Raw genomic sequence first — 20,244 nt, 5'->3', positions numbered from 1 at the left:
ATCTTGGGGCTCCAACTCTGAAGACTTGCATGGACTATAAATCAGTGTAATTGTCCCCTTGGCAACGGGCCCTTGCTTGCCCATCTGACTTTTTCTCTGACCTGCAGTATGGGCCATCCACTCTTCCCTCTCTCTCCCTCCTCTCCTTACACCTACCCTGTCCCACTTTGGCAGACTTCATTTCCAGTCCCTCCCTATTCCATCCGATTTTCTATTGCGTCCGTCCTTTTATGCCTGCAGTCTTGAGCTGTATCAAAGTAAATGATAGCATTATAATATGATTCTCTTAGGGGAAAATTCTTTCTGAACCTCTGCTTTTACCTTTTCTCTAGTCACCAAAACCACTCACCTCCCACACCAAGCACATGTCAACCCAGACTGTTCAACTACCCTTTGCTACCCTCAGCAAAAAGAATCTAGCACTTGCACTGAAATTGTTAATCCTTGGTATTTAATATTTCCCCTTTTTAGCTCTTGGCCAGAAAGATTAACTAGTGACTTACAAGTGAGTTATTGGCCATAAACACAAAGGCTTAATGAGAATTAGCGTGACCTAGAATCAGAGTGACAGGAGAGAGTGACCTAGTTCTGTGGTAATGGAGGAAATCAAATTCAGGCTCTCGTCAAGCCCATGGAGAGGAGTTTGCTAGGTGTGTGGTGAGCAATGATCTGTGAACATTCTGGCTGAGAATAGCTAGTATCACTTGGTTAATTCCATTTGGAAATTTTAAGAGAAAATGTTCAAGGTCTCAAGTTCCCAAAGAACTAGAATAAAATAGCTCCCCTGGCAGGGTCACCAGAAACGGGCCATCTCTATGAGTGTAAGAGAGAGATGTTGAAAGGAGCGCTATCTCACAGGAGTTGATTTAAGTGGTTGGGATTGAAGTAGAGCCCCGGAGCAGTCTGGAGGTCTTGGGGGTAAAGAAATGAGTCTTTAAAGAAGTGGGGGGCCAGAGCCAGGATTTTTATCTTCACTCTTGCAATGCTTGATCCTCGGGATTTTCCAAAACCGAAAAACAAACCAAAACCAAAAAAAAAAAAAGGCCACAATCTCTGCCCTTGGAAGACAATGGAAAGAACCTTATTTCAGCCATGATTTGTAAATGGGAAGTTTCTCAACAGTCTAACTTCCCTTAGCTTTCCAGAGCCTCAATTTGCACTTGGAAACCCACAGCCAGCTTGTGCATTTCCCTCTGTAAACACTGCCTCATTGAACTCGCTGGAACAGGGGTGTTTCATTTGAACAAAGCCCTCTTAGACTTGGTCACTGGGGTTGAGAGAGTCGTGAATTGTGTTGAAACTCCCTGGTACAGCCAAAGGTCATGTGACTTCCCAGAATCCACCAGGACTCTGGAAATGACCACAAAAGTCTTCTGAATGATTCACCCCAAAGCTCTGGCCCCATTACTCATGGCCACAGTAGAAAATAGTGGGGCCACTTTGACCATAGGGTTTGGGGGGCAAGGGGATTTGGGAATGCCTGAAAGGGTCACAGATATCTGGACAGTGGGAGAGAAGAGCCACTCAGGGTTGGATGCTGAGGATATTTGCAAACCCTCCTTCTCAGAGGAACTCTCCTATTTTCTCCTCTCTCCTTCCTCCTCTCGCCTCCCACTGGTTGTCAGCAATGTTTACTGATCTTTTGTTACCTGGCAACCTGGTCAGCTTATCTCTTCCCTCACTCTCCGCTTCCTGCCAGGTCAAAGAAAAAGACACTTTTCACTGGCCGGAAAGTCCTGCTCCCTCCACCTCTGTTTCTCCACCATTCTGGATAAGTAAGGAGAACGGTGACCAAATTTAGAACAAACAAAAAGGACTCCCAGGTAAAATCTGAATTTCAGAAAAACAATGAAAAAATTTTTTTAGTCCAAGTATATCCCATGCAATATTTGGGACATACTTAACACTTTAAAATTATTTGTTGTTTATCTGAAATTCACATGAAACTGGGCACCCTGTACTTTATCTGATGCCCCTATCAAAGAGACAAGGGCACTTGATCTCCTAGATGGTAAAGTGAGCTCAACCTTTTCTAAACAGCTCTCATTCAAATCCTTGGAAATCTCGCTTGCGTGGATCAACATACTTCTTCCACATAGATTTCCCATTTCTCCCAGCTTATGACCAAATCTCTTGTCTTGGGACACCATTCTAACAGTGGATGGGGGTTATTACGGTGGGGGGAGTGAACCCAGAGGGTGGATGGGGAGTAAAGTGAGCAAACTGGAGTCACCCACACAATGGGGAGTCTCTATCCTCTGTGGGGTGTTTTCTACTGAGCAGCTTAGCGCTCCACCCCCGGCCTTTAATGATGACAGCGGCTCACATGATAAAGCATATGGCGCGTACCATTGTGCCTACGTGCACAATCTCAGTGAATCCTCACAATGATCTACAGGAGAAATGCCAACCCCATGCCCACTTTACAGATGAATCTTAAGAAGTGGAGCAGCCAGCCCATGATTAGATAACCGGTGAGTGGTCCATAAGGGATCCAAACTGGATACAAACCAGTCTAACGTCAGAGCCAAAGAACCCCTGGGATGACACTCTCAGAAGGTTCCAAGCTCACTGAAATCCCAGAAAGTTAAACCAGACAGTCTCCTTTTGCTAAGCCCGTTTTGGCACCAACGCCAACACTTTCACTCCTGATAGCACTGCGTTTGTTTACAGACTGTGAGGGCTGAGGTGGGACAGCCCCCATGCCTAGCATAGTCCTGGGACAGACACAAGGGCGCCTCAAAAAAAAATGCTTAGGAAATGAAAGGATTGGATGTGTAACTTCACGAAATGGAGAGTCAGAGAAAGTGACTTGCCAACACCACGCAGAAAGTGGGGGGATGTGCCCGGTGAAGGTCAGTCCCCTCGCTTCGCCCATACCCCAATCCTGCTGCCACGTCCCCACATGGTATGGCTCCTGCCCGTCTCCCTCGTGCTTCACCTCTCAGTTCTCAGGCCCAGTGACCCTCAAATCGCTCCCCAGAGACAGCCTCTTGCTCCACCTACAGGACAGCAGGGCGATCGGCTTTCTGAGAAGGAAGCGAGGTTGCCTAGGTGTTGACCTGCAGGGAAAGCTGGCCACGTGGCCCCGGCAGAGGCACCTCCCCCAAGGAGATGAAGACCAGTGTGCCTACCTAAGACATTCATGCCGTCCTTGAACTCCAGGCCCTTCTTGATAACCACCTGCGTCTCCTCAGGCGGCTCAGTCACAGTCTCATTCAACAGCGAGAGGACAGCACTGGTGGCATTGCTCTCCTCGTCTGACGGAGGGGCCACCAGGACTTTCTTTGTCACTGTTTGAATCTAATGGAGTGGGGGAAAAAAACCATAAAGATGAGAGGTTTGGTGTAAAAGGTCACCAAAAGCCTGGCCGCTTACATAAATTTTTGAATTCCCAATATGTCAAAAATATTATAATTAAGAAATGGCGGGCTTCCCTGGTGGTGCAGTGGTTGAGAATCCCCCTGCCAATGCAGGGGACACGGGTTCGAGCCCTGGTCTGGGAAGATCCCACATGCCGCGGAGCAACTAGGCCCCTGAGCCACAACTACTGAGCCTGCGCGTCTGGAGCCTGTGCTCCGCAACAAGAGAGGCCGCGATAGTGAGAGGCCCGCGCACCGCGATGAAGAGTGGCCCCCGCTCGCCGCAACTAGAGAAAGCCCTCTCGCACAGAAACGAAGACCCAACACAGCCAAAAATAAATAAATAAATAAATAAATTTATTAAAAAAAAAAAAAAAGAAAGAAATGGCCAAACAAGGTTATGAAATTGGGGAATATTTTATATGTGTGTGTTTGACAGAGTGATGCTTCATGGCACAAATACAGTGGGATACGATTGTCCTCATCCCACGATAATGATGGGATTTATAACATTCTTTTGTAACTACTATAAGCAGTGTGATTGGTAACGGGACCCAAGCTTCAGGTTGAGGGATGCCTGTGTGCTTGTTTCATTCCCATGGAGATAGTAGCAAATGTGAGACCCAGTTGGATGACCTGCCAGCCCCTGTGGAGGGTCCTGGATCTGGTCAGGAACAGGAGGGCAGGGGTCTTGCTGGAAGTCAGATCAGCACCTCATGATCCGCCTGATTCGCTTCTCCCTGCCTGGCTCCTATCGCACGGAATCTTCACAGGCCCACTCTCACGGAGGCGCCTCCCAGAGCCTGGCTCTGCTGGGAATCTCCATGTAGCTGCCAGATGTGCCAGCTGCCGGCAGCCCCCATGGCAGGTCACTGGCTCATATTCCGTATGTAAGGTGGGAAGACACCCACTCCTTCGGGGCGGTGATGCCAAGCCTTGCTCAATGTTCCCAAGCATCCCTGTGCAAGCGGCCCCCTAAGAAGCTCTCATGCTATTCCTCGACATCTGGGGCGGCCACCCTATTTTTAAAGGTGCCAGGCACCCTGCATGCTGTGAAAACTCACGTCTAAGCCCAGAGAAACACTACCTGCAGGGGCATTAAAATAGAAGTCATGCAGAATCCTAGAATGTCAGTGCCGGCACGTAGTAGGTGACAGATGGCTGAAGCCTGCATAGTTACAGAAGAGGGGGCATGGACAAGTCAAGTGACTCATCAGACGTCATAGAATTATTGGGAGAACTGGGACCTCAACTCAGATGCTCTGACCACCACTGAGGTCTTTCACCACCTGTGCTGCCTGATAAACTCTATGGACCCAACCCTACAGCAGCTGGGCCCGAGAGTAAGCAAGGTTGACCTGACCAGCTCTCCTAACTGGGAGAGAGGGAAGCACAGCATTCCCTGAGGCAAGGCAGGTACTCCGTGTTCTAACCTGGCCACATGCACTTGTGCAGGGAGAAGGGCAGCCCCAGCTGAATGGCAACAGGCAGCTCATGGCCCCCTTGGTCTGGGCAACGCTGGCACAAAGAGAGAACGCAGGAAGGATTTGAAAGGGAAGCTTCCATGAACAACAGAGTCACCCTCCTGGGGACAAAGTGGGGACCAGAGCCAACTGTAGGCCCATCCTGAGAAGGCTAAAGAAGCCAAAGCTCAAGTTCACAGGAGTAACGGCCATGGGCCTGAATAAATGGTGCTTCCAGGATCAGGGGGGCGGCCAGGTGTTCCATCTTTGACAACTATTACTTCTTATGTCAACAGGAGCCCCTCAAGGCTCACGGGGCTGAGTAACTAACCCCAGGACAGACAGCTAGTAGTTTACTGAAGCAGGGTTCAAAATGAGGTATGTTCAGCTCCAAAATCCAGCTTCCAAAGAGCGCAGCTCAGCGGCTGAGTTGAAGGCTGGACGACAGGCCGGGTCCTCTGAGTTCTCAGTTCAAGCCTGTTTGGGCTGAAGAACCCCAGCTGGCTGCCAACGCCAGTCCCAGCCGCCAGGGTCTCTCACCTTAAAACCTGCAAAGCCTGCTCACTGACTCACCTCCTCTTCCTGGCTACCTGCGATCCCCAGGTAAGTAGCTACCTGGAGCTCTGTCTATAACCAGAGCTACCAGGTTGATTTTTTTAAAAATACAAAAACAGTCATCTCCTTGCCTGAACTCTTAGAATAAGAACCAGAGTCCGACCCCGGCCCGCCAGGCCCTCCTTCACCCACTCCACTCCCCACTCAGCGGCCTTGCTTCTCTTCTCACCAAATGCTTGCCAACCTCCGTGAGCCTCTGCCCCCACTTAGTGGGCTCTTCCCCCAGTTCTCCTCAGGCTGGATCATTCTTTTTTTTTTTTTTTTAATACATTTATTTATTTATTTTTGGCTGCATTTGAGTCTTCGTTGCTGCGCGCCAGCTTTCTCTAGTTGCTGGTGAGTGGGGGCTACTCTTCGATGCGGTGCGCGGGCGTCTCGTTGTGGTGGCTTCTCTTGTTGCGGAGCACGGGCTCTAGGTGCGCGGGCTTCGGTAGTTGCAGCACGCGGGCTCAGTAGTTGTGGCGCACGGGCTCTAGGACGCAGGCTCAGTAGTTGTGGCGCACGGGCTTAGTTGCTCCGCGGCATGTGGGATCTTCCTGGACCAGGGCTTGAACCCGTGTCCCCTGCACTGGCAGGTGGATTCTTAACCACTGCGCCACCAGGGAAGGCCCGGGCTGGCTCATTCTGACCCCTTATTGCCTCAGCTCAGACGTCTCCCCCGGTTACTAGCCCATCATCCTGCTCCAGCTCTCAGAGTGCACTTACCTTAATTTTCAAGTAACTTGTGCGTTTACCTGACATTTGTTCTGGTCTATCTCCCCTGAGTCCCTGAATGTAAGTCAGCTCCACTGAGCAGGGACCCCGACTGGTTCATTCTCTGTGGCATCCTGTGCACCCAAATATCGGCCAAAGGAGCAAACCCAGTTCACTGAATTCCCCGGAAGAAAGGACCCCATGTGGTCACTCTCACTGTGCCTGATGAATGTGGTCAGGCCACACCTGACAGCCTGTTGCCACCTTGGAAACCTCACCTTGGTTCAGAGTCAGCCCGAAGCAGTGAACAGGAGGCCTCCCTGCTCTCAGGGACACAGGTTCTGCCACCTTGGGGGCGGACCCTCTGCGCTGGAGACAGCACGCCTTTCTCTTTCTGTCTCTGTGTCTACCTCCGGTCCTGAAGCTCCCTCCACCCAAGAGAGGCTGTCTGAAACCACTCCCAGCTGTACCCCGAGGGCACGGAAGTCACCACCCAGCACCCTTTCTCTCTGGTAATTCCTTGTCACCGTCAAAGAGTTCCCTTTCTTCCAACCCTCTTCAAGGCCCTCCTAAGCCTGTGGGATTGCACCTAGTTTAAGCTTCCTTTCCTCTGGGCTGCCTGGAGTCTGGCTTACAGAATCTGCACCCTCCCTCACCCTGCGGTCAAATATTCCACATGATTATTTCTCTGAGTGTCCTAACCCAAAGGACCATGTCCTTGGGCTTAGCTGGAGGACTAAGGGCTCACTCCTCATATGAATTTTGTCAGTGGAGGGGTGGGTCCAGGGCAGGGGTGAGGCAGGGAATGGCGTGGTCCTCTATTCTAGTGTCCCCCAGTGCCCCTTGCCCTGGGGGACACTAGAGATTGCCCATCAACCAGACAGGTCAGGGAGCGTGAGCATGGCTGACACCACAGAAATTCACCCCAGCCCAGAGCAACAGCTCTGGGTGCTGCTTGCTTCTCAGTTCTGCCTCACTGACTCAGATGAAAGGGACTCCTTCTTGCGTGGAGCGTGGTCGTGATGGGGCACAGAAGGGAGGCCCAAATCTGTCCCTCCCCGTCCCTCCGATGCTACCCCTACCCCCAGACTCCTACCAGCTCAGCCTCCAGGTGCTACAGCTCCAGAGCGCTCTTTCCAAAATGTTAAGAATAGACTTGGCACCCGGTTGCGTCTATCACCCCAAAGCAAGCAAACTCATCTTTCTAAGCAGGCTGGCTGAGGGGCAGGCACATTGCACAGAGAGGGTACCAGTAAGCACCCCTCCCCTAGCTTGTTTCTATTCACTCCCCACCCAACTTCCCCTGCCTGGAATGTTTCCTTTAATATAGCTCCTTGCTACAAGTGCCTCTGAAGTGGTATTGGAAATCAGAGACCATATTCCAGATTTATCCAGAGTAAACTGGGCTCAGCAGTGATTGGCAATGGCACTTTGGGGGCAGCTGGGAATGCAGACTTTTCTTCTCTGAGACCTGTTTCCTCAATTTATTCTTCTGTGATTCCCTGGAAATGGTTGAAGGAGCTTCCTTGATTCTAGTTTACTTCCAACCAGAGTTAATGTGAACGGAGGTGTATTCGAACCTAAACTAGCCTTAGGCTGGTGAGGGGGACCTGGGCAGCTAACTCAGTGGTTCCACTTGAGAGAGGCTGGAATCTGAGACCCGGGATATCTGGGACTCTTTGCTGCAGTGCTTGCACCTGGACAAACAGCAGAATACAAAGAAACTATAAGGGACTAAAAATAACTGCGTGCATGCGCAATTGGGGCAAATTATGAACAATCAGATACAAAAAGACCCAAAACCCAACTGCCACTTCTGGGGTGTCTGGAGCAAAAGCAGGGTACCACGCATGATCCCTGCACACAGCACCACCAAGGGGGTGGGCACACCACCCAAGCCACCCTTCCCGCCTGAGCCCTGGACCCATCCTCACCCTCACCCCGTTTAAGGGACCAGCTTGCTGGCCCTGCCCCCCACCCCAGGGAGGGAGCGAGGGAAGCTGTTACTTGCTTTTGCTGTACGGCAGCACAAGTCCACATAAAGCCTTGCCTGAATTTCTCATCTGGCCTCTTATCAATTTCTATTGATTAAAGAGTCCAAGAACCCTGGTCGGTAACACACCCAGCAGAATCAACTGGTTTTAAAAGTCGTGTGTTAAAAACTAGATATGCCTGAGTGCAGCTGGTAGGAACATATATACCGATACAAAATTTTTAAGGCTATTTTTGCAACACCCAGCAAATTCAAAATATCAACTCTGGCAGGACAGTTTTGCTTCTAGAATTTATCCTTTAGAAATACTACACAACAATGAAAAACGAAAGAGAGAGATGACACTAAAACACTGTTAAACGAAAAAGCAAGGTGTAACACAGTATGTACGATGCAGCACCACCCGAGCTGAATTTTTTTTAATTTTATGCACACATACACACACATATGTGACAAAGAAAATATATAGGAGAAAACATGAGTAGCTCTAGGGAAGCGACGTGGGGACTTGAATTTTTACTTTATGTGCATCTATAAACTTTCCAAAATCCTCATGTATTACTTCCAGAATTTGACAAATACCCAGTCCCTGGGCCCACCCTGGAGATTCTGATTCTGTAGAGCACGTGCATTTTTAAATGGACCACATGTGGTTTTGCTATAGTGCTAAGATCAAGAACCACTGAGTGCTCTAGAGAGTTGCGGGCAAGGGTGATCAAAATGTCCCCTTGGACGACACAGAGACAAGACCCAAAAAGAAGAAAGAGAGATCAAAGAAAGAAAGGAGAAGAGGGATCCCAGAGCTAAATGCTATTAAGTGTACTGCAAAAGAAAGGGAAGGTTAAAAAAACAAAGACAACACGACTCCAATCCTAAACTCCTGCCCCAGATGACCCCATACAACCCCTAGGCAGAGTATAAATATGAAAAAAATTACTCCCCAGAGCTGATTTGTTGAAACAGTCTCTAAGTTACCACCTTTGTAACTTAGGAGTTTGGAGAACAATGGATATCAGAACTCTAGGTTACCTGCTGAAAACAGGCTTGGACAAGGTTTTCAGGGAAGAGATTTCGAATAAGGTCCAGAAAGGCATCCAGGCTGGACACTTCATCGTTCTTCTGCCCAGGCCCCAGCTGCTTCTTGAGTTTGGGGTTCCCCGGGTGGATAGCCAAGACCAGGATGACCCCCAGCACCGCAGCGATGATGGTCGTGGACATGTAATATACCATAGCTCTCGTGCCTAAGCGGCCACTGGCTTTAGCATCCAGGCCTGACAACCCTGGATGGAAAAGAAATCCAGAAGTATTAGTTCTATTATTTTCCTGTTACTTGCCCCTCTCTGCATACCTATAACCAACCCTCGGCTTTGTATCACTCAAACGTATTAATGGTTAATTAAACCTTCTTCACCTGAATATTTGGTCAATTCCACAGTTTACAATTCAATTTTCCAAGGATATTTTTGAGATTCTAGAGAACTGGGGAGAGTTGGAGAACATCTGGTTCAGGGTTTATAAACTGGTTGGTGACTACTTTTTGTCAGTCTGCAATAGTGAGTTAAAATTGAATACTCTCTTCAATTTTTAATTCTGAGATTATGTCCTTCCCACTTATTTGATATTAAGATATCCTTTCTTTATGAAGTGGTGGTCCTGGTACATGCTAGGTTTTTTTGTTTGTTTTAATGTCCTCACTTAAGAAAATAAAAGATTGGTAGCCCTATGTATTCAAAACGTCTTTTGAATACATTACTGGTCATGAAATCAAAAATCTGGAAAAGTGATTCTAGCACAGCCTTCTCATTCCCCCGAGGTGAAACTTGATGGAGACCACATTTTCTGACCTCAAGTAGGGATGTGAGAACAGGTGCACGAAACACCCAGCACGGGTGGGAGCTTCATTTATATTTCAGGAGCTTCTGTGATGGTTAGCGGAAATTCCAAGCAAGTCACAAAAACTCCAGCCTTCATTGGGTTTTTTTTTCCAGTAGTTTCTTCAGTTTTTCTACTTCCTGGTTTCAGTTCCTGCTTTTACTAGACTGAGAGATGCAACCCTTTCTGGGGACCAGTCTTTTTTGCCGTGGGGGAGGAAGTTATTATTGATGTTAATAATTCTCTGAGTGAAGCTGACCCATGTGTGACACATTTCTCCTTACAACCTGAAGTCTAATTCTAGCCGACGGAAGTGAGGTTTCCTTACCAGGTTGGCCAATGTACAATCTGTTAAACAGGCATGGAGAACAAATTTTCTCTGGTTTAAAAAGGAGCATTTAAAGTGAAGATTGAGCTTCACTCAATCTGGGGCTGAATGATAAGATCCTCCTGACACTGAGTCCCAGCTCTTTCCCTCACTGGACTCACTGGTCCACCAGCTATGAGACTGTAGCATCTGAATCTCTTGGAGTTACCAGAGCTTCACGACCTTCATAAGGTGGATGGTCCAGAGGGACAGCTTTCTCAAGGTCACCCAGCCTGTTGGCACCCAGATATAAACCAAAGCCCAGCTCTTCATCCCTAACTCAGAGCTTAGTCTCTAAACTTTATCAGTTTATACCTTGTTTGAGTAATACTATTTGGTAAGGAGGAAACTACCAGTATAAGCCCAGGGAGGGGAAAAAATTCTTTCAAATAAAACAACTCTTTCAGCCAAAAAACAAGTGAACATGACCTATACATTAAGGGTACCTTTCTTCTGAAAAACTCAAAGGGTTTCATATCTAGTATTTCATTTATTTTTAATACCCACTTCCCTCTACACCCAATTAAGTAGTAAAGAGAAAATTTCTTTTTCTATTTGTTACCTTTATTTGTCAGTTTCTGAACAAATACAATTTGGGAAATGAGAAAAGTATACATTAAAAATTAAAATCACTAGATATGATCACTTCTAACATGTGGCTATTTCCTTTTTATCTTTTGTTGCTAGACAGACAGATGGACCAACCAATAGGTGGCAAACTCTTTTTTTAGGGTTGCTTATCCCAATTTTAGAGACAGGAAAAACCAAGGCTCTGAAGTGAAATGACACAGATGATCACATTCATTGATTCAACCAAACTGAGATTCTATGGTCAATCCAAAAGCTGGAGGGGGAGTATGACCCGCTTTGGCCCGGTGCCAGAGAGGTGGTCTTACCTGTGATTAAGCTGGAGATGATTAGAGGCAGAATGAGCATTTTTAGCATCCTCATGAGTATATCCCCTGGGAAGGCTATTAACATAACCACATCAGGGTGGATAGGAGATGCCAAGCGAAGAAGCCCTCCACATACTGCCCCCAGGACGACACCTATAAGAAAGGGGGAAAAATATGAATTTAGCTTTTGCCCTCATCAAATGAATAGCTCTAGGGATGTAGTTCAATGACATTGACCTTCCTCATACGTCTCCATCATCAAATGATGACTAACACGTAACAAAAATACCATTAGAAAAGTGAAGTTGATTTTGATGACTCGTGAGAAAATACTTTGTATCTCCAACTATTCTAAAAGTTGAGAGTCAAGAAGAGTCAAGAAGAGCCTTCTCAAGGCTTTGTGGGAAGTATAACCTGGCAACTTGACTCTGGCTTCTTTGAGGATATCATCCACTTGCAGAGTCACAGATTGTCAGTAGAAATAATCCACAGTGCCAGAGATTGCTTCTCTTCGCAGCCTAGGCTGGCCACATTCCATGGTGTTTCATGTTTTTCTTCCCTTTTTAACTGAATACCAGATAAAAGGAACATTTAAGTGACTAAGCTGGGGTGTTTTCTTTCTTCTTCTATTTTCTTTGCCTTCTGATAATTTCCCCAAGGCTTATCCTCAAGAAGTTTTCTCTTTGACTTCTATGTCCTTGTACATAATCTTGAGACTTGCTGATCCTAGGGGAGGTCAAGGGGGGTGTCTAAAAATACATAATTTGGGAAGAAACAATTTGGGCAGCGATGCTAGCAGGAGCCTTTCACTTTGCATACGCAGGGATTCCACAAGAAAACCTTGGATCTTTCCAAACTGGTGGCCAACATAAACGATGTTCTGGAGACCACAAGTGGGGTCATAGCATGACTGGTGTAAGGGGGGAGGGGGGTCCTAGGTATGTGGCTATGGTGTTAACTCCAGATATGCAAAGGGAGTAACATGGCCAAAAGCCTTATCTTTTTTTCTTCCACAGGTGAAAAACACACTTCTTCAAAGCCCCTGATGAATGAAATTTGCTTCTGTGGAGGGTAACCCTTGGAAAACCCTACCACGCCTGTGGTCTTCTTCTGTTAAGTGAACTGAGCTGGGGGGCAAGTTCCCAGTCCTGACTAGTCCACCGACATCCAAGATGACTGACTCGAAGGAGAAGCCATGGATGATGTTTGTGTGTGTGTGTGTGTGTGTGTGTGTGTGTGTGGATGGCTCTTCATTGCTTCCGCGTATAGCCTCATAAGAGTTGAAGAACAAGGAGGGGGTGTTGAGAAAGGAAAAGATGTGGTTGTCCCTATAAGAAACCACAATTTTCCCCATTTTCAATCAATCCTGGTTGAAAACCCAAGGCCAAGTCTGTATCAACAGTCACACGAAAGGACAATCAGAGCTTGGGTGAGGACAGAGGCAGGGGAGTAAGGCTTTTGAGGTGGAGCTGGAATGGATCAAGGCTTTGGGACAAGCCTCTTCCACACGGACCTCGTTAGCTAATGTGCTAACCGAATCTAAGTTAATGAGGTGCTTGAAGAAGCTTAGACCTTGGGAGCCCTGTTAGTGGGGTTAGGGCAACTGTTGCCTTTATCTGGACACAGGTACTTCTCTAAATGTGGTCTACTGACCATCTGCTTTGGAATCACCTAGAAGGTTTGTTAAGATGCAGATTCCTAGGTCTCACTCCAAGTGGCCCAGAGTCTCTGTGAGTAGGGCCTGGGAATCTGCATGCTGACATACCCATGGGAAATGTACACGCATACTGAAATCTGAGAACCACAAGAATCCCAAGGAGGCAAACATGGCTAGGGCAGGTGACAGGGAATATGGTATCACTGAGGCAGCCGTGCCTGGGTAAAGGCAGAGTTAGGCAGAGCGTGTGCTTGCTTTCCAGGGGGAGGGCTGGCTGCCAGAACCAGCTTCCATACAGAGCCAGGAGAGTCCAGGGGAAGAGGGGAGGGTGGGGCAGGCCTGTCACCTACCGAACACGGTCAGCGTGAGCAGGAGATTCTTCCCCAGCTTGTCACACAAGCGCAGCCCCAGATGCCGGGGCTTCGGCTCCTCCGAGCTGAGGTGGTTGTCGTGCATCCGCACTTCCACCTGCTTGGGCATGTTGTTGGCACTAGAACAGAAGGGGAGGCAGTGGTCAGAGTCCGCTGGGCATCTCTGCGGTTTGAGGGTCTCAGGTTGCAGGAGGCGAAACAGCCTTCCCCAGGCACAGCTGGGAATCTGGAACCATGGGCAGGAAAGTAAAAACCAGGGCAACTCAGGGCACCCTGAATTCCAGTTTGCCTATAAGCAGGTTACTAGGACACACCGAACGCCAACACGCCAAGTGCTTTTATCCCTATTATCTTGGATCATCACAGAAAAGGCATCACATAGGCAGTGGAAGGTTTTTCCAGGAGTTGCCCACCATGGTAACTCTCTGAGGCAAGTATCTCTGCCCTGTTTTACAGAAAGTAACTTGCCCAGCGTCACAGGCTAAAAGGAATGGATAGTGAGACTCCATATATGCCTGGCTTCAAAACCTGAGCTCTTTCCTTCTTGTATCAACAGCAAGAAGATGGCTTTTGAATAATCTAAGGTCAGGAGCGTCACAGCCTAAGTCACTGCTAAATTAAATGCCTCTGAGCTCAAGCCTTCCCCATTCTGGACACAGAAAAGTCATAAATGCTGGTAGTCCGAGTTTTACCTCTCTTTTGGAAAAGATGGTTTATCTAGTTAAAAACAATTCATTCCATTGTGGTTTTTAAAAGGTCACTTGCATTATCAGGAGTCCTCTAAGCTGCCAATAGTCATACTACTCAGTGTCAAAGAAGTATGGCTTTAAGAAGCATGCAATCACCTTCACCCGTAGATGCACCCCAGCCCTCTTCCAGAAAAACCCCATGTGAACCCAAGCTATGCTAAGACTCTGCCAATGGAGCCCTTGCCAGGATAATGAGTATACTGCCTTTTTATCCAGCTACGTCATTTCCCAGGCCAATAAGATTTCAAATTTAAGCTTGGGGACCAACATAGGGAGGCCAATTTTTCACTTTGACGTCTTAGGACGTTTTTGCTAGCTGCCATTTACAACCACCATCATGTGACAAACAAACAAAAAAAGGTCTTTAACACCTAGAAAGACAAGTCACAGTCTCTGAATAAATGACAATATCTTCCCAGATAGGCAGGTGTCAGCTTTACCTAGATATTCTCACCACAGACTGGGGAGATCTTCCTTTGGAACCAACAGAACTCTTCAGATTAGTGGTTTGGAATCACTGATTATAATGGAAATAGTGTGGGTTTTGGAAACAGAGAGCCTGGGTTCAAATTCTGACGCTATCACTTGCTAGCTGTGTGGTTTATAGAAAGAAGGGCTCGAGGCCTACCCTGTGGAAGTTAAACATGATAATGTATGTTGGGGGCCTGGCATGGCAGCCAACACAAGTGGTTCCTTTCTCCAGGGAACATTCACAAGGGTGACATTTAAGTTAGGGGACCCACCCAGTTGCACCATCATTCTTTCAAGACACCAAGCTTAGCTTCCAGAGTCTCAGAGTCAAGACCAGGGACCCAACATAAGACTTACTTTTTCATAACAGGCTGCCTAATATACTTGCTTCCAGAATAAAATGATACAAATGAACTTATTTACAACACAGAAACAGATTCACAGATTTAGAAAACAAATTTATGATTACCAAAGGGGAAAGGTGGTGGGGGGAGGGATAAATTAGAAGTTTGGGATTAACATATACACACTACTATATATAAAATACATAATCAATAAAGACCTACTGTATAGCACAGGGAACTCTTCTCAATAGTCTGTAATGTCCTATATGGGAAAAGAATCTGAAAAAGAATGGATATATGTATATGTATAACTGAATCACTTTGCTGTGCACCTGAAACTAACACAACATTGTAAATCAACTATACTTTAATAAAAAATAAAAATTAGGGCTTCCCTGGTGGCGCAGTGGTTGAGAATCTGCCTGCCAATGCAGGGGACACAGGTTCGAGCCCTGGTCTGGGAAGATCCCACATGCCGCGGAGCAACTGGGCCCGTGAGCCACAATTACTGAGCCTGCGCGTCTGGAGCCTGTGCTCCACAACAAGAGAGGCCGCGATAGCTAGAGGCCCACGCACCACGATGAGGGGTGGACCCCGCTTGCCGCAACTAGAGAAAGCCCTCGCACAGAAACGAAGACCCAATACAGCCATAAATAAATAAATAAATAAATAATAAATTAAAAAAAAAAAGTACTCCTTTCATGGAATTAAAAGATAAAAATAAATAAAAATAAATAAATAAACATTATAAATAAATAAATAACAGAATATTTTAAAATTAGGAATAATGTGACATGGTCTGGTAGAATGCCCAGATGATAACATTAGTCAAAATATAAGCTTCTTAGTCTTCCCTTAATGGCCTAATATTCTACTCATCTAGTTAGTCTGGGGGCAATCTCTGACTATCTGGCATATGTGTGTGTTGATGATCGCTCAGACAGTCTAAAGAAGAAAATAGGGCATGAAGCTCACAGCAAGCAGACAGGGGCTTTCTGACCGGCGAGCAGTAAGTACCACTTCCTCCCATCACCAAGTGAAACAGACGGAAAAGTTCTTTTTACAGCACAGCAGGGAAAATGATCAAAACTATCTTTTTAACATGGATAGACCATATTTCTATGCTTGCATTAGGCTCTTTTCATATTTTTTAAACACTTCTCCAGCCAGTAATCCGAAGCTGTAAACCAGGAAACTGCCAATGGAGAATGGAGGCCGTACGTGTTCAGAAATGGTGAATGCATTCGTTAGCCAGCCCTTGGCAAAAACTCTATGAGCCCCTTGAGAGCGTAATCCCCTGCCTTCTGCTTCATTTGAAGCCCTCCTGCCACCGAAGTTAGAATCAGGCACATGGTTGGTATTTCAGTGATACTCACAAGTATTTAAACCAGACATTCTGGCAGGATCCACATGATGTAATGAAAGTGTCAAGCATCAAGACAGCCGTGTCCAAGTGAAAACACACAAATATTAGGTTAACATACACACCCGATCCAGCAGTGTGGTCGGATGCCTACTGGCCACACTTCTTAGTTGCACAAAATAGCTGTATGTTTAATGATTTGTCTTTTAAGCCATGACAAGATGTCCCTGAAGCCCTGAATCAAAACAGCCATGTCAAAGTGGCAGCATCAAAATGTCATGAACCCACGAGTACTGAGAGAATGCCTGTGACTTGCCCTCTTGAAATTAAACATGTGCTCCAGGCTCAGAGGAGCTCCTAACCTCTGCACATAGAAAATCATTATTAAAGTACATCAGGGCCTTGGCTGGCCTCTGGGGAAGCAGGGAGTCCCCTGAGAACTCTTTGTAAAGATCCTAGACCAGTCTAAGTGATCCCTGCATCCCCCAGAACACAAGGAGAGCTTGAAATGGAGAATATTATAGAACATAACATTAAATAATATTGTATAGCATAATACAGAGCTGCTTCTAAGCCTTATATATCTTCAGAAGAACAGATATAATTTTGTTTTTGTTTTTGCTTTATTTTGTATTCACCATTTCCAATGCTCTTTATTTCTTCCTATAGTTCTGGGTTTTTTTCTTCCAGTTTTATTGAGATATAATTGACACACAGCACTGTATAAGTAAGCAGCATGATAATTTTTTTAACATCTTTATTGGAGTATAATTGCTTTACAATGGTGTGTTAGTTTCTGCTGTGTAACAAAGTGAATCAGCTATACATATACATATATCCCCATATCTCCTCCCTCTTGTGTCTCCCTCCCACCCTCCCTATCCCACCCCTCTAGGTGGACACTCGTGGGAAGCAGCCACATAGCACAGGGAGATCAGCATAATAATTTGATTTACATACAACATGAAGTGATTATCACGGTAAGTTTAGAAAACATCCATCATCTAATATATGTACAAAATTAAAGAAATAGAAAACAATTTTTTCCTTGTGATGAGAACTCTTAGGATTGACTCTTTTAACAAGTTTCATTACATCCCTAGAACAGATATAGTTTTTCAAATGAGATTACACACATCCACAGCTCTGTGAATGCCGGTTACTGAATGCACATGGTAACAGCGGCGATAACAAGGATAACTGGTTGTTGTTTTTTTTTTTAAAGAAATTCACGTTCTTTTATGTATTTATTTATTTATTTATGACTGTGTTGAGTCTTCGTTTCTGTGCGAGGGCTTTCTCTAGTTGCGGCAAGTGGGGACCACTCTTCATCGCGGTGCGCGGGCCTCTCACCATCGCGGCCTCTCTTGTTGCGGAGCACAGGCTCCAGACGCGCAGGCTCAGTAATTGTGGCTCACAGGCCTAGTTGCTCCGCGGCATGTGGGATCTTCCCAGACTAGGGCTCGAACCCGTGTCCCCTGCACTAGCAGGCAGATTCTCAACCACTGCGCCACCAGGGAAGCCCAGGATAACTGGTATTTACTGAGGACTCTGTGTGTCCAACACTATAGTCAGTGATGAGTAAGGTGTAATCCTCGTGCTTAAGGAGCTCTTAAGGGGAAACACAAAGCACGTTGCATGGTACTTGTCTGCTTTACATATGGGCCACGATAAGGCCCTGTACAGGATGTTATGGGACATGGTAAGAATGGTGTCTAACCTAGCTTTGGGGAAGAAGAAGACTGTTCAAGAAAGGCCCCCAGGAGGGGCTGATACCAGAGCTAAAGGATAGATTTAATTTAAATGTCTACATCCTTTAACACCTGGTCCCAAGCGCTTGATAAATGTTTGCTCAAAGAAATTAAGAATTGGAGAGCAGCTATACAGGGCACTGTGCTTTCTCCTGGGAACCAGGCCCTTCTACAGTCGACTGGCAGCATACCCCTAGCACCCCTCATACCATTCTGCATCTGTTCCACAAATTCCCATTGGGCATACATTACAGGCCCCATGCTGCTCTAGGTGATAAAATATCACAATAGACAAAATAGACAAAGCCCTTGCTCTCACGGGCTGTACATTTTAGTGGGATAACAAATAAATGAATAAATATATTTCTAGTGGAGATCATGTGCTAGGAAGTGGGTGACAGGTGGGAAGAAGGCAGAGTCATTTTGCATCAAGTGGTCAGGGAAGGAGGGCTTCGTGATAAGGGGACATTTGAACAGAAACCTGGAGGAATAAGGGGTCTCCTAAATTACTTATGCAGTTTGTCCAGAGCTTAGCAAATAAATGGCATACACACAATTTGGAAATCTGTTGGTCCAAACTAGAGCCCGAAGCTCCCACCAGATGCCAATCTTGGTGTCCACGCATTGGTTTTTAGCACAGGCACTGATTCAAATAAAAGTCAAGGCAGTAATGCTGCATCCCATTACCATCATGAATATGGTGGAGGTTCAATGACTGTCCCAGTTCCAAGCAAAAGAAATGGGTATCAGAGAAAGGTGAGTTGGACACAGGAGGAGGCCTGAGGTCACGACAGCCTGCAGATTTACTTCTTTGGCAATGAACAGAAAGGGCAAGGCCTGATCTGGGTAGGTCCACTGTATAAAGACAATAAGTTATTTCAAATGTGCACACTTATCCCCTCATTAATGTTCCCTTCCTACAACTTGTGGCCATGCAGACGGAACCAAGAAATAAGGATTTTGAAAGCCCAGGCGTGGCTTGGTTATACCAAATCTATCAAGCCTGATGCTCTCCCCACACTGTTCACCACCTCTATTTCTACTCGAGTGCCTTCTGGATGGAAGATTTAGCAACGTAATTCTTTAATACAGTATAAGCCAATTCCACCACATCTCTCTCCATTGCCCAGCAAAGTAAGGCCATGCGATGGGAGAGCTGTTTGCATAATTTAAACTTGAACAATGAGCCTATAATTTCCCTCAGCCTTAGCTTCTCCACTAAACTGTTTAAACAGCTGTTAATTTTGCAGTCGCTGCCCCGTTCTTTCTAACACAAATGCACGTGAGTCCTGTTTCAAAGGCAAGCTGAGCTTATCATGCAAAACATCCTCTGTGACTCCAAAGGGAACGTGTAATGGGGCTGGTGCTAAATTTTAAACAATTCTCAGGACCTGCTTTTCATTTGCATTTGCTTTCCCTTGCTCTGCCAAGAGCCTCTAATAATAGGCTCATTAGATGTGGTGTTGGATTCGGATTTCCTGCCTGCACACTTCTGTATCAACTTATCTGGCACCAAATTCTTTTTCCTCCTTCGCTGGTTCAATGAGGTGACAACAGAATGTTCCCCAAGGAACCTAAAAGCAACCGGTGTGTTTTTGCCTGGAGGATGTGAGGTCTGCAACGGGCATCACCCATCTGACCCTCTGCTACCCAAGTCTAAAGACCTCAGAGACACAGAAGAGACAATGTCCAGAAATGGCCCTAAATGGGGGACACTAGGTCAGACCCTCAAGAGCAAAAATAGTGTTTGTTGATGGGGCTTTCCCCCAAGGTGGTCAAGGTATTTGGAAAAGGATGCCGGAAATACCAGTGCTGTCAGCTCTGAGCAACACAAAACAGTGATTACAGCTGTGACTGTCCCACATCTGGGAATTCCCTGGTTCCCTAAAGAATGTCACACCCACAGGGAGAAGAACTGGAACTCTAAAACAGCTGGGAATTTCCACCAACCAGTCTCTTCACCCATGCTAGATCCTGTAAGACCTGGTTTAACCATGTTAAGGATGCTCACTGACCAAGAAGTCAGAATCTCTCTGACAGATACTGTGTCCTCATTGAAACCTAGAGGTTCACAGCCTCCAAATCTCCTTCAGTCCCTTCTGTTCACTGTGTCCATTTCCTAGATCACATAAATGCTTTCTGGAAAGGTCCTGCCAGTGAACACCAGACTTCACAAATGATACATCTTAAGCTTCTCCTTGAATATCGGAAGGTCTGGCTAAAGAGCACAGTTTACAATTATTCCAAATTATGACGGGATTGGACCTAGTTGACAAC

General features: G+C 46.4%; 1 protein-coding gene across 3 annotated transcripts in view; it reads right to left on the bottom strand.

Annotated features, from left to right (window-relative positions):
- SLC1A2 (solute carrier family 1 member 2) overlaps positions 1-20,244 on the bottom strand; it is a 156,097-nt gene that overhangs the window by 45,526 nt on the left and 90,327 nt on the right. For 2 of the 3 annotated variants that reach the window (XM_007181078.3, XM_007181079.2), the window contains exons 2-5: positions 13,269-13,408; positions 11,262-11,414; positions 9,156-9,406; positions 3,135-3,303 (exon numbers count right to left, since the gene is read on the bottom strand). In XM_007181078.3, coding sequence (XP_007181140.1) covers positions 3,135-3,303; positions 9,156-9,406; positions 11,262-11,414; positions 13,269-13,408 — 713 coding nt within the window. Of the gene's footprint in view, positions 1-3,134; positions 3,304-9,155; positions 9,407-11,261; positions 11,415-13,268; positions 13,409-15,075; positions 15,092-20,244 lie in introns of those variants that run through there. The other variant, XM_057553441.1, reaches the window with a different exon arrangement.

Source organism: Balaenoptera acutorostrata, chromosome 9, assembly GCF_949987535.1.
Source record: "Balaenoptera acutorostrata chromosome 9, mBalAcu1.1, whole genome shotgun sequence".
In the NCBI taxonomy this organism is placed as follows: Eukaryota; Metazoa; Chordata; class Mammalia; order Artiodactyla; family Balaenopteridae; genus Balaenoptera; species Balaenoptera acutorostrata.
This window is presented reverse-complemented; position numbering and strand designations above follow the sequence as displayed.